Source organism: Littorina saxatilis, linkage group LG5 (assembly GCF_037325665.1).
Source record: "Littorina saxatilis isolate snail1 linkage group LG5, US_GU_Lsax_2.0, whole genome shotgun sequence".
Lineage (NCBI taxonomy): Eukaryota > Metazoa > Mollusca > Gastropoda > Littorinimorpha > Littorinidae > Littorina > Littorina saxatilis.
The window spans coordinates 64,209,559-64,224,621 of record NC_090249.1 but is presented as its reverse complement, the minus strand read 5'-3'; the positions used below and the strand labels follow the sequence as shown (position 1 = coordinate 64,224,621).

The 15,063-nt window shown below is 41.5% G+C and overlaps 1 protein-coding gene across 7 annotated transcripts in view; it reads right to left on the bottom strand.

Annotated features, from left to right (window-relative positions):
* Positions 1–15,063, bottom strand: part of LOC138967691 (EF-hand calcium-binding domain-containing protein 7-like) — a 119,236-nt gene that overhangs the window by 76,951 nt on the left and 27,222 nt on the right. For all 7 annotated transcript variants that reach the window (XM_070340340.1, XM_070340342.1, XM_070340344.1 and 4 more), the window contains exons 5-6: positions 12,277–12,363; positions 5,583–5,703 (exon numbers count right to left, since the gene is read on the bottom strand). In XM_070340340.1, coding sequence (XP_070196441.1) covers positions 5,583–5,703; positions 12,277–12,363 — 208 coding nt within the window. The remainder of the gene's footprint in view (positions 1–5,582; positions 5,704–12,276; positions 12,364–15,063) is intronic.

The window sequence follows — 15,063 nt, the reverse complement described above, 5'->3', positions numbered from 1 at the left end:
ACTTACTTGACTTATTCCTGTAGACTCCCTGTGGAGCATAGGGCCGCAAACTTGACTTGACTTACTTGACTTATTCCTGAAGACACCCTGTGGAGCATAGGGCCGCAAACTTGACTTACTTGACTTATTCCTGTAGACTCCATGTGGAGCATAGGGCCGCAAACTTGACTTGACTTACTTGACTTATTCCTGTAGACTCCCTGTGGAGCATAGGGCCGCAAACTTGACTTGACTTACTTGACTTATTCCTGTAGACTCCCTGTGGAGCATAGGGCCGCAAACTTGACTTGACTTACTTGACTTATTCCTGTAGACACCCTGTGGAGCATAGGGCCGCAAACTTGACTTACTTGACTTATTCCTGTAGACTCCCTGTGGAGCATAGGGCCGCAAACTTGACTTACTTGACTTATTCCTGTAGACTCCCTGTGGAGCATAGGGCCGCAAACTTGACTTACTTGACTTATTCCTGTAGACTCTCTGTGGAGCATAGGGCCGCAAACTTGACTTGACTTACTTGACTTATTCCTGTAGATTCCCTGTGGAGCATAGGGCCGCAAACTTGACTTGACTTACTTGACTTATTCCTGTAGACTCCCTGTGGAGCATAGGGCCGCAAACTTGACTTACTTGACTTATTCCTGTAGTTTCCCTGTGGAGCATAGGGCCGCAAACTTGACTTGACTTACTTGACTTATTCCTGTAGACTCCCTGTGGAGCATAGGGCCGCAAACTTGACTTACTTGACTTATTCCTGTAGTTTCCCTGTGGAGCATAGGGCCGCAAACTTGACTTGACTTACTTGACTTATTCCTGTAGACTCCCTGTGGAGCATAGGGCCGCAAACTTGACTTACTTGACTTATTCCTGTAGATTCCCTGTGGAGCATAGGGCCGCAAACTTGACTTGACTTACTTGACTTATTCCTGTAGACTCCCTGTGGAGCATAGGGCCGCAAACTTGACTTACTTGACTTATTCCTGTAGACTCCCTGTGGAGCATAGGGCCGCAAACTTGACTTGACTTACTTGACTTATTCCTGAAGACTCCCTGTGGAGCATAGGGCCGCAAACTTGACTTACTTGACTTATTCCTGTAGACTCCCTGTGGAGCATAGGGCCGCAAACTTGACTTACTTGACTTATTCCTGTAGACTCCCTGTGGAGCATAGGGCCGCAAACTTGACTTGACTTACTTGACTTATTCCTGTAGACTCCCTGTGGAGCATAGGGCCGCAAACTTGACTTACTTGACTTATTCCTGAAGACTCCCTGTGGAGCATAGGGCCGCAAACTTGACTTACTTGACTTATTCCTGTAGACTCCCTGTGGAGCATAGGGCCGCAAACTTGACTTGACTTACTTGACTTATTCCTGTAGATTCCCTGTGGAGCATAGGGCCGCAAACTTGACTTGACTTACTTGACTTATTCCTGTAGACTCCCTGTGGAGCATAGGGCCGCAAACTTGACTTACTTGACTTATTCCTGTAGACTCCCTGTGGAGCATAGGGCCGCAAACTTGACTTACTTGACTTATTCCTGTAGACTCCCTGTGGAGCATAGGGCCGCAAACTTGACTTGACTTACTTGACTTATTCCTGAAGACTCCCTGTGGAGCATAGGGCCGCAAACTTGACTTACTTGACTTATTCCTGTAGACTCCCTGTGGAGCATAGGGCCGCAAACTTGACTTACTTGACTTATTCCTGTAGACTCCCTGTGGAGCATAGGGCCGCAAACTTGACTTGACTTACTTGACTTATTCCTGAAGACTCCCTGTGGAGCATAGGGCCGCAAACTTGACTTACTTGACTTATTCCTGTAGACTCCCTGTGGAGCATAGGGCCGCAAACTAGCCTTTCTTGATTTTTTATTGTGCAAACACACTTTCCTTTCATTGTCCTCATTTTATTGTGCAAACACACTTTCCTTTCATTGTCCTCATTTTATTGTGCAAACACATTTTCCTTTCATTGTCCTCATTTCATTGTGCAAACACACTTTCCTTTCATTGTCCTCATTTTATTGTGCAAACACATTTTCCTTTCATTGTCCTCATTTCATTGTGCAAACACACTTTCCTTTCATTGTCCTCATTTTATTGTGCAAACACACTTTCCTTTCATTGTCCTCATTTGGTTCAGACTACATACACATCCTTAAAAAACAAATGTCAACAAGAGAAACTGAAAAACACGTCTACTTGAGGAAAAATACACAGCCACATGCTTTAGCCCAGGCAGTTGGTACATTGGTTGTCAGGCAGTTGGTACATTGGTTGTCAGGCAGTTGGTACATTGGTTGTCAGGCAGTTGGTACATTGGTTGTCAGGCATGCGGGAAGTTCAAACTAGGAAACGAACAAAACGGCACTCTTCAAAATCAATCCTTACTCTTCTCCGATGCGGCAGAGCGGATTGAGATCTGGGATCCTGCGAGGGAATTCTCTTCCTTTTCTGAGTGGTACGTGCCAACAGGTGAGATTAACAGCATACACAGTCACAGATCAACACAACCACACCCTGTATTCATGGCATATACAGTCACAGATCAACACAACCACACCCTGTATTCATGGCATATACAGTCACAGATCAACACAACCACACCCTTTATTCATGGCATATACAGTGGAACCCACTTTTAAGACCACCTAATTTAAGGCTTCTCTGTTTTGTAAGGCCCAGCTTGCTTTTAAAGTTTTTAAATTGACCTCCATTTTAGGACTCCCTCCCTTTAAAATGAAAGACCTGATTTTCTCAGATTGTTAATTGTCGGTCTTGAAGAGGGGTTCCGCTGTAATCATATTCAGCTCTTCCCGTTATACTTAACCTCTTCCGCTGTAATCATATTCAGCTCTTCCAGTTATACTTATCCTCTTCCGCTGTAATCATATTCAGCTCTTCCAGTTATACTTATCCTCTTCCGCTGTAATCATATTCAGCTCTTCCCGTTATACTTATCCTCTTCCGCTGTAATCATATTCAGCTCTTCCCGTTATACTTAACCTCTTCCGCTGTAATCATATTCAGCTCTTCCAGTTATACTTATCCTCTTCCGCTGTAATCATATTCAGCTCTTTCCGTTATACTTATCCTCTTCCGCTGTAATCATATTCAGCTCTTCCCGTTATACTTATCCTCTTCCGCTGTAATCATATTCAGCTCTTCCCGTTATACTTATCCTCTTCCGCTGTAATCATATTCAGCTCTTCCCGTTATACTTATCCTCTTCCGCTGTAATCATATTCAGCTCTTCCAGTTATACTTAACCTCTTCCGCTGTAATCATATTCAGCTCTTCCCGTTATACTTAACCTCTTCCGCTGTAATCATATTCAGCTCTTCCAGTTATACTTAACCTCTTCCGCTGTAATCATATTCAGCTCTTCCAGTTATACTTATCCTCTTCCTCTGTAATCATATTCAGCTCTTCCCGTTATACTTAACCTCTTCCGCTGTAATCATATTCAGCTCTTCCCGTTATACTTAACCTCTTCCGCTGTAATCATATTCAGCTCTTCCCGTTATACGTAACCTCTTCCGCTGTAATCATATTCAGCTCTTCCAGTTATACTTATTCTCTTCCGCTTTAATCATATTCAGCTCTTCCCGTTATACTTATCCTCTTCCGCTGTAATCATATTCAGCTCTTCCCGTTATACGTATCCTCTTCCACTGTTTCGTCCTCAGTAATGCCTTGCGTGTGTTTCGTGTGTGTACAAATTCTGCTTTTTAACTTACTTTTAAATCAGAAATAACAGTTCTCACAAAGACCTCTGACGATCCTGAGGGCAAACACGATCTGGTCAAGGTGAGGCCATCAGTTTGACAGTAAGGCTAAATACACGTTTGTAGTGTTCCATAGACAATGGACATCCATATAAGCTTTACACATTTAGACATTCAGTCATTTTAACAACATACGTCAGATCCTTGTTTCTCACAAATTACAATCAATGTGCAATTGGTAAGTGCCACCGCACAGCACTGTCAGATTGACAAATGTGCTGAACAAGGTTTTATCCTACATACGTGAGAGAGACACTCGCGAGATAATAATCGTTCAAATCACACGTGTGTATATCATGTAAATGAGGTCATGTCAAGCAAGTCTGGCAGGGACCTGTTTTTCCAATGCTTATGATGCCAAAGTCACCGAGACAAACGTCATTATAGAAAAAAAAATTGCGCTCGCTAATTACCCTCGATGAATTTTTAGAACTAACACGTCACGCCACACTTTCAGGGTGACGTTTCTTTACTTTGACGTAATAGATTGCACGAGGCTTTAGAAGAGATCGAGGTTCCAAAACAAGCGTCTTCAAGTTAGCTGCCTCAACAGCAGGACATTTTCAGTAAATTACACGTAAGTACAGTATGTTGGATAAACAGAATACTACATGGCTTGCTGTGTCGTACCAGATTTACACTCGTTGCTTTTTCAAATAGTGAAAAGCTGGCTTTCGCTCGCAGTTCAATATTTTTAAAAAAAATAGTGTAAATCTGGTACGACACAGCAAGCCACGTAGTATTCTCTATGTTACACAAAGTATCACAACACAAGACCCCAGGTTGACCAAGACTATCATCAAACGTGACAAAGTATCACAACACAAGACCCCAGGTTGACCAAGGCTATCATCAAACGTGACAAAGTATCACAACACAAGACCCCAGGTTGACCAAGACTATCATCAAACGTGACAAAGTATCACAACACAAGACCCCAGGTTGACCAAGACTATCATCAAACGTGACAAAGTATCACAACACAAGACCCCAGGTTGACCAAGACTATCATCAAACGTGACCTACACTTCCCTCCCTTCCTCCTCCCCTTCCTAAACATGCAAACAATCACGATTATTTAGCACAACAGCAGTGAAACATAATAAAAACAGAGACAGTTAAAATCTAACAACAATCAAACCAAGGTCAGACATCCATCAAACCAAGGTCAGACATCCACAACATTTGACAACAATCAAACCAAGGTCAGACATCCACAACATTTGACAACAATCAAACCAAGGTCAGACATCCACAACATTTGACAACAATCAAACCAAGGTCAGACATCCATCAAACCAAGGTCAGACATCCACAACATTTGACAACAATCAAACCAAGGTCAGACATCCATCAAACCAAGGTCAGACATCCACAACATTTGACAATTTCCCAATTTTAAATCATACATGTACAACCACTGGTTTTCAGAGAAAAACACAGAAATCTAACACCAGATCAGTGACTACCACAATGGTAATACGGGTATTATGAACAGTTTGGACAAAAAACTAGTTCCTCACAAGTACACCCAAATTGTACGATACACAGTAAAGAATTCAACATATCTCAAGTACACCCAAATTGTACGATACACAGTAAAGAATTCAACATATCCCAAGTACACCCAAATTGTACGATACACAGTAAAGACTTCAACATATCCCAAGTACACCCAAATTGTACGATACACAGTAAAGAATTCAACATATCCCAAGTACACCCAAATTGTACGATACACAGTAAAGACTTCAACATATCCCAAGCACAAGATGAGGGAAGTACAGCTCACCTTTTCTAGGGGCGGCAGAAGGTCCCTCGTCCTTTCTCTTCTTCCTTCGCTCTTTTTTCTCCATGGCGCGCAGAGACAGTTTCTTGCACTCCTCCGTGGTGGACATGAACATCCGGCAAAACTAAAAATGCAACCGAAAAAGGTAAATCTCATTTACCTGTATCGCTACGAATGCAATGCATCAATCTAAACTTAAACAGGCCCAAATCTCACAAGCAGTTACATGGTTCAACGAAAATGTTATAACAGAATGTGGTAATGTGCAATCATTTTAGTCCTGAACACCTCTTGTATTGGTGCAAGCGGATGATGACAACATAAATGCCGCGGAAAAAAAGAAAATGCTTCTGAAAAACTCATTTATTTCACGTAAAAAGGAAAATGATGTGGTAAAAATGGATATAAAAATTATGTTATATGTACCACCATTGCAATTTCTCCATGTGAGATAATAAAGTTAATTTGATTTGATTTGATATTATCACCATCCGCTAAGGATCGAACCGAGCTGCAAGAGAGATTGGAGATTTGGTAGAGAAATAAGATAACAATGTTATACAATCTCATTATCTTTCCCTTTCCTATTCAGAAATAGCAACATAATTGATTCCAATATACACTAGACCTAAAAGTATTTGTGATTACAAACAAAAGTTAAATTGCTTCTGGTTTCATCAACACAGAGCATGAGCATGTACACTACTTACAAATCTGCTCTCTCTCACACACACACACACACACACACACACACACACACACACACACACACACACACACACACACACACACACACACACAGACATGCACCCACAAAACACACACACAGACACGCATGCTCGCACACACACACACACACACACACACACACACACACACACAAAGACATGCACTTACAAAACCCACACACATGTACAAACACACACACCCATGCACCCCCACAGACACACACACATGTACAGTACACTGACACAGAGTAGTCATCAACAGCTTTAACAGACAGCTGCCCAGCATGATATTGAAAAGGAGAAGCCTTAAAGTGAGATGGGCCCTTACATGCAGGTGGTCACGAGACAGCCACAATACGTTCATTCATGCATTCCCCATCTCAGTCTAACAAGCATGGCTTTACACAAATCATGGAAACATTTGTGGATCCCCTCCATGGGCAGCTTTCAGTCTGTCTGACGACCAGCTGATACATGACAAATCTGTCTGACGACCAGCTGATACATGACAAATCTGTCTGACGACCAGCTGATACATGACAAATCTGTCTGACGACCAGCTGATACATGACAAATCTGTCTGACAACCAGCTGATACATGACAAATCTGTCTGACGACCAGCTGATACATGACAAATCTGTCTGACGACCAGCTGATACATGACAAATCTGTCTGACAACCAGCTGATACATGACAAATCTGTCTGACGACCAGCTGATACATGACAAATCTGTCTGACAACCAGCTGATACATGACAAATCTGTCTGACAACCAGCTGATACATGACAAATCTGTCTGACGACCAGCTGATACATGACAAATCTGTCTGACGACCAGCTGATACATGACAAATCTGTCTGACAACCAGCTGATACATGACAAATCTGTCTGACGACCAGCTGATACATGACAAATCTGTCTGACGACCAGCTGATACATGACAAATCTGTCTGACGACCAGCTGATACATGACAAATCTGTCTGACGACCAGCTGATACATGACAAATCTGTCTGACGACCAGCTGATACATGACAAATCTGTCTGACGACCAGCTGATACATGACAAATCTGTCTGACGACCAGCTGATACATGACAAATCTGTCTGACGACCAGCTGATACATGACAAATCTGTCTGACGACCAGCTGATACATGACAAATCTGTCTGACTACCAGCTGATACATGACAAATCTGTCTGACGACCAGCTGATACATGACAAATCTGTCTGACGACCAGCTGATACATGACAAATCTGTCTGACGACCAGCTGATACATGACAAATCTGTCTGACGACCAGCTGATACATGACAAATCTGTCTGACGACCAGCTGATACATGACAAATCTGTCTGACGACCAGCTGATACATGACAAATCTGTCTGACGACCAGCTGATACATGACAAATCTGTCTGACGACCAGCTGATACATGACAAATCTGTCTGACGACCAGCTGATACATGACAAATCTGTCTGACAACCAGCTGATACATGACAAATCTGTCTGACAACCAGCTGATACATGACAAATCTGTCTGACAACCAGCTGATACATGACAAATCTGTCTGACAACCAGCTGATACATGACAAATCTGTCTGACAACCAGCTGATACATGACAAATCTGTCTGACGACCAGCTGATACATGACAAATCTGTCTGACGACCAGCTGATACATGACAAATCTGTCTGACGACCAGCTGATACATGACAAATCTGTCTGACGACCAGCTGATACATGACAAATCTGTCTGACGACCAGCTGATACATGACAAATCTGTCTGACAACCAGCTGATACATGACAAATCTGTCTGACAACCAGCTGATACATGACAAATCTGTCTGACGACCAGCTGATACATGACAAATCTGTCTGACAACCAGCTGATACATGACAAATCTGTCTGACAACCAGCTGATACATGACAAATCTGTCTGACAACCAGCTGATACATGACAAATCTGTCTGACGACCAGCTGATACATGACAAATCTGTCTGACAACCAGCTGATACATGACAAATCTGTCTGACGACCAGCTGATACATGACAAATCTGTCTGACGACCAGCTGATACATGACAAATCTGTCTGACGACCAGCTGATACATGACAAATCTGTCTGACAACCAGCTGATACATGACAAATCTGTCTGACGACCAGCTGATACATGACAAATCTGTCTGACGACCAGCTGATACATGACAAATCTGTCTGACGACCAGCTGATACATGACAAATCTGTCTGACGACCAGCTGATACATGACAAATCTGTCTGACAACCAGCTGATACATGACAAATCTGTCTGACGACCAGCTGATACATGACAAATCTGTCTGACGACCAGCTGATACATGACAAATCTGTCTGACGACCAGCTGATACATGACAAATCTGTCTGACGACCAGCTGATACATGACAAATCTGTCTGACGACCAGCTGATACATGACAAATCTGTCTGACGACCAGCTGATACATGACAAATCTGTCTGACGACCAGCTGATACATGACAAATCTGTCTGACAACCAGCTGATACATGACAAATCTGTCTGACGACCAGCTGATACATGACAAATCTGTCTGACAACCAGCTGATACATGACAAATCTGTCTGACGACCAGCTGATACATGACAAATCTGTCTGACGACCAGCTGATACATGACAAATCTGTCTGACGACCAGCTGATACATGACAAATCTGTCTGACGACCAGCTGATACATGACAAATCTGTCTGACAACCAGCTGATACATGGCAAATCTGTCTGACGACCAGCTGATACATGACAAATCTGTCTGACAACCAGCTGATACATGACAAATCTGTCTGACGACCAGCTGATACATGACAAATCTGTCTGACGACCAGCTGATACATGACAAATCTGTCTGACGACCAGCTGATACATGACAAATCTGTCTGACAACCAGCTGATACATGACAAATCTGTCTGACGACCAGCTGATACATGACAAATCTGTCTGACAACCAGCTGATACATGACAAATCTGTCTGACAACCAGCTGATACATGACAAATCTGTCTGACGACCAGCTGATACATGACAAATCTGCCTGACGACCAGCTGATACATGACAAATCTGCCTGACGACCAGCTGATACATGACAAATCTGTCTGACGACCAGCTGATACATGACAAATCAGAGTATCTGCTGGCTTTTCACATCAATTCAAAATATTCAGTGACTGTGTATGAGTCAGAACAAAGCAACGTATGGAAATTCAGAAAACGTGACCAGAATTCATGCAAAAATAACAGTTCATTATCTGTACTAAAGAGACGACTAAAGACAGAAAGACTAACACTGTTGCTTATTGTTATAAAGTGATGTTGCCAGCAGACCACGCTGTGATTCCGATGTTGCTTTTTGTGATAAAGTGATGTTGCCAGCAGACCACGTACGCTGTGATTCCGATGTTGCTTATTGTTATAAAGTGATGTTGCCAGCAGACCACGTACGCTGTGATTCCGATGTTGCTTATTGTTATAAAGTGATGTTGCCAGCAGACCACGCTGTGATTCCGATCTACATGAAGCACATCATGCACCTTTCAACTATCAACAACTGACATCAATGTTACAATCACAAGTTACCTTCCGGTAGTCAAAAATGTTTCGCTGAAAAGAGCAATTTTTGTTAACAACTATAAACAATGATGGATTGGTTTCATCTCTGTTTGTTAGGGTTTGACAGAAGTGTATTGTATAAGCACATCAAGACTTCTGTTGTAAAAGAATAAAAAAAATAAAAAGTTCACAGCTATTTTTTTAGAGATGCATTTGAAGAAGTCACACGACAGTGACTAGATGCTGAGGAAATGATTTAAGCCTTAGCAGTACATGTGTGCATCCACATACCTTACATACTGCTTCCATTAACATTATCCTAGTCTCCACTCCTTAGAAGAGAACTGTGGATTTCTACACAGTAATAACAACAGCGTGCAAGTAAGCATAGAACCTCCTTAATAGACATCCCTCCCCGCTCCCCCCCCCCCCCCCCCCAATTTAAGACTTTACCTTTTCAAGAGCTTGTTTTTTTTTAGATTTTCTGTTTATAACCTCTGTAAATGTACCCCCTTGTTAGACTCCCTCCTTCTTAAAGGCACAGTAAGCCTCCCGTAAACCATCACAGATACTGTCAGGCTTTTACACCCTTCCATTTGAACGCTCACCAAACGGGAACATCCTAGGTGCACTACGTAAAGAGCGAGCAATATTTGAAGAATTAATTTTGCGCCGATTGCTCAGAGACAATAGGACCGTGGTGCGTTTTGGCACTAGACCTAACTTTTAAAATCTAAATAATAAATTGACAGCTTGTTACACAAACATTCTTAAATCATAAAAGAATTCTTTTTTTACAAAATCAGTACAATTCGAAGTTTTGAAAGTTTGAAAAAAGAAAAGCCCGGAAGCTGGATCACGCAAGGTCGTGGTTCTCGTAGCAGACGACGGTTTATAGGCATCGCCAGTTCCTCTGAACAGTCAAAAGCCATCGCTAGAGTTCTTGTGAACCACAGCCGTTTGTTTCGTGCATAGTGAGAGGTACATAATAACGTGCTATTGCAGATAAGCTCACATCGAGTCGCATTCAAATTACTAACTGACGACTGCATTGTGAAAAAGGGAAAATGGATCACACGGGTTTACGATGGCTCAGGGGTAAGATAAACCATGCAAAAATAAATTCTTTGAAAATTGCTCGCTCTTTACGGAGGGCACCTAGGATGTTCCCGTTTGGTGAGCGTTCAAATGGAAGCTTAGGTGTTTGTTCTGTGTGTAAAAGCCCGACAGTATATATATATCTATGATGGTTTACGGGAGGCTTACTGTGCCTTTAAGAAGGAGGGAGGCTTACTGTGCCTTTAAGACCTAAATTTCGCAGATTTGTTTAGGTCTGAAAAGGCGCCGGTTCCCCTGTCGTCAAATACAATCTGATACTTCTTCTTCTTCTTGTCGATCACTCAATCTGATGCTTCTTCTTCTTCTTGTCGATCACTCAATCTAATGCTTCTTCTTCTTCTTGTCGATCACTCAATCTAATACTTCTTCTTCTTCTTGTCGATCACTCAATCTAATACTTCTTCTTCTTCTTGTCGATCACTCAATCTGATACTTCTTCTTCTTCTTGTCGATCACTCAATCTAATACTTCTTCTTCTTCTTGTCGATCACTCAATCTAATACTTCTTCTTCTTCTTGTCGATCACTCAATCTGATACTTCTTCTTCTTCTTGTCGATCACTCAATCTAATACTTCTTCTTCTTCTTGTCGATCACTCAATCTAATGCTTCTTCTTCTTCTTGTCGATCACTCAATCTAATACTTCTTCTTCTTCTTGTCGATCACTCAATCTAATACTTCTTCTTCTTCTTGTCGATCACTCAATCTAATGCTTCTTCTTCTTCTTGTCGATCACTCAATCTAATACTTCTTCTTCTTCTTGTCGATCACTCAATCTAATACTTCTTCTTCTTCTTGTCGATCACTCAATCTGATACTTCTTCTTCTTCTTGTCGATCACTCAATCTAATACTTCTTCTTCTTCTTGTCGATCACTCAATCTAATACTTCTTCTTCTTCTTGTCGATCACTCAATCTGATACTTCTTCTTCTTCTTGTCGATCACTCAATCTAATACTTCTTCTTCTTCTTGTCGATCACTCAATCTAATACTTCTTCTTCTTCTTGTCGATCACTCAATCTAATACTTCTTCTTCTTCTTGTCGATCACTCAATCTAATACTTCTTCTTCTTCTTGTCGATCACTCAATCTAATACTTCTTCTTCTTCTTGTCGATCACTCAATCTAATACTTCAACTGTCTCCTTATAGCCACAGCCCTTTGCCACTAAAATTTTAGGGGGTGGGGGGGGGGGGGGGCAGAAAAAAATGACTATGACATGTTGAAGTTGCCGGAACCAACCTCTTTGTAGTCCAGGCGGCCATCTTTGTTCTCGTCGACTTCATCAATCATCACCTTGACCTCCTGCCGGGACAGTCGCTCCCCTTTCTGCAAATAATAATAATAATAATGAGGATCCTAAAATAGTTCTAAGCACATCATAAAAATATATAACAAATTCAATGAATATTTCTGTACGATCGGAAAGCTTTATCTGACACTCATAACATTTAGGTGTTTTTGTACATGTATACATGTACCTGCCCTCGCGTGTGTGTGTGTTAGTAGGTTAGTGTGTGTGTGTGTGTTAGTGTGTGTGTGTGTGTGTGTTAGTAGGTAAGTGTGTGTGTGTGTGTGTGTGGGGGGGGGGAATGTTTGTTTGATAGCGAGAGAAAGGGGGAATGTACGTTCTGGCTCACCGATTCCGACAGACCCTAAATATTAACGCAAAATAGGCTTCTGGACTAAACTTTTACTAAAATGAAACATGCGACAAAATCAGAAAAATACTGCATAAATCCATACCAAAAAAAATACAGTAAAGTAAGGTTGTTTTGAACCAATGCCGGGTCTGTCGGAATCAGTAACCCAGAACGTACATTCTCCCTTTCTCTTATACAACATTCTTAAGCTCAATACGCTCTCTCATTTACAAACTTTACTTCATATGTTCTTTCACTGTTAGAATTATATCTGATACATGCAATGTGACTGTCTAAACGAATAGTTAACTCTTTACAAGTGATTCTATTTTTACTTTTTCTTCCCGTCAGTGCTTCGTGTCGTATCGAAAACAAAAGCAGACGACAAATTTAGTCAGTTGGAGTTGTCTCCCGTACTCCTGTAGCATGCACTATTCAGTTTAGATCAGTGCGCTGCAGATCTCTGTGGCTGCACCAGACGGTTCGGGAATTCCCAACAAAAGAAAAGATCATACGGCACTGGCAACTTCAGTGTCAGCTGAACACGAGAGCGTTCGGTCTTTTAGAAGATTTGTATCTTGAAATGAAAATTAACGAATATCGCGCTGTCCGAAAGAATGGAGTACATATCGGACAATGACCACGCTCAGGCTAAAACGGATAGGACATCTGACCGACATGCGGCAATGTGAATCGGACATTTGGGGATTTTCATCGTTATATGTCCGATGTCCAACGCCTAACGACATCCCTGCCTACATTATTCTGATTGATCACAACCAAACCTACTATCATTGGACACATCCAAATGCAAACGTCTGTTCTTGAAAATTTCCCACTGATCTAAAAATAAAACCAGTGCAATTTCCTCTGTCGCGCTTTGCCACAGAAACTCACGGTTTGGCCTGTATTTCTGATTTGTGCGCAAAAGCTTTCTTTCTTTTTTCTTTTTTTTAACATAACAATGTTTAATGTCACTGTATGTTTAAAAGACCATGGTCATATTTGTAAAAACAATGTTAAATTAGAAAATAAATAACATTTTGATTTATGATTTTTCCTACACCTGTGCTGAAAATAAGAACTAAAAATGTCGGTATATAAGTCGCTCAAATACAAGAAGGTATGAATGGCTCGGTTTGAGTTTGTTGCAGTTGACCCTGCACAATACGATCTATGATGTTTTTGGTAACAATTTTGCCGTGACGTATTTCACAACTTCCTGTGTTACACAAACTCAATTTTGCCTGTACCAGAAACAAGCCAGCTCCGAAATTCTCAAGAATTCTAGGATTCTAAAAATAGTACCGTTCACGCGTGAACGGTAGGTCTTGCTGGTAAACCGGCGGCTTGGGTCACTCTGTTTCAACGCTTCGCTTCACAACGCTTCAATATTTAGGCTGCCTTTTCAGGCGGCCACCGAGTGCACTTTATGCAAATGACTTGTGTAATATTGTTCCACCACGATTGGTTCTGGTGTATCACGTGGTTCATGAATATTAAAACTTGTTTATTTGATTCAAGCTTTTGACAAGTGTACTTGGTGGCTGCTTTGAAACTCAACAAAGCCTACTCCCCTTTCACAAACACTTCCCCAACGCAAGCAACGCTGCAGTCAAAACAAAGCTGTCATAGCGGGTTTTCCCGATTGACAAAAATTCTTATTACACACTCAGACTATTTGAAGCCGCGTTTGTTCTCCAGTGTCCAATTGCATAAGAATATTCTGGTGATGAATAAACGCGCTTTGTGTCATTAGCATCTAAAGATTTCTTGTTTACAATAGTTGTGTTGATCTGATGAAGCGCGGAACTGATCTTAGGGTTGTCATGGTGAAACACTCGCTTCTGAAACAGTGCTTCCTTGTAGTTATCATGCGATATGCTCGACTTTACAACCTGTTTGCTTACACCCTTTGCTTTTTTAACCACCCCTTTCTCACTTGCAACACTGTACATCTTTGCACGCAATCCAACATACTCCTTAATTATCTTCCCATTCATTTCATCTTTCATCTTTCCAATAACCTTCTTGTTAACATTTGAGTGCAATGGTGATTCTTTAGGGTAGTCGCAAGTGTCATAAAAAGAATCTTTTCCTTTTACTGCAGGACTTTCAGCTTCTAGATCTTTGTAAATGTCATCCGCTGGAATGTCAAGTAAGAATGAATCTGTGTCTGTGTAAAGTACTCTCGATTTGGGATATCTTGGTTTCAAATAATCATACAAAAACTCAAGCATCAACAGTTTTGACAACTCTAGCACAGTAAAGCCTATGAATACTGGTTTGTCAAGCTTGACTACAAGTTTTTTCATTAAGATACCATACAGCTGTTCATGAAAGTATTTAAAGTCTTGATACTGTGGTTTGGATGTCAGCTTGATGG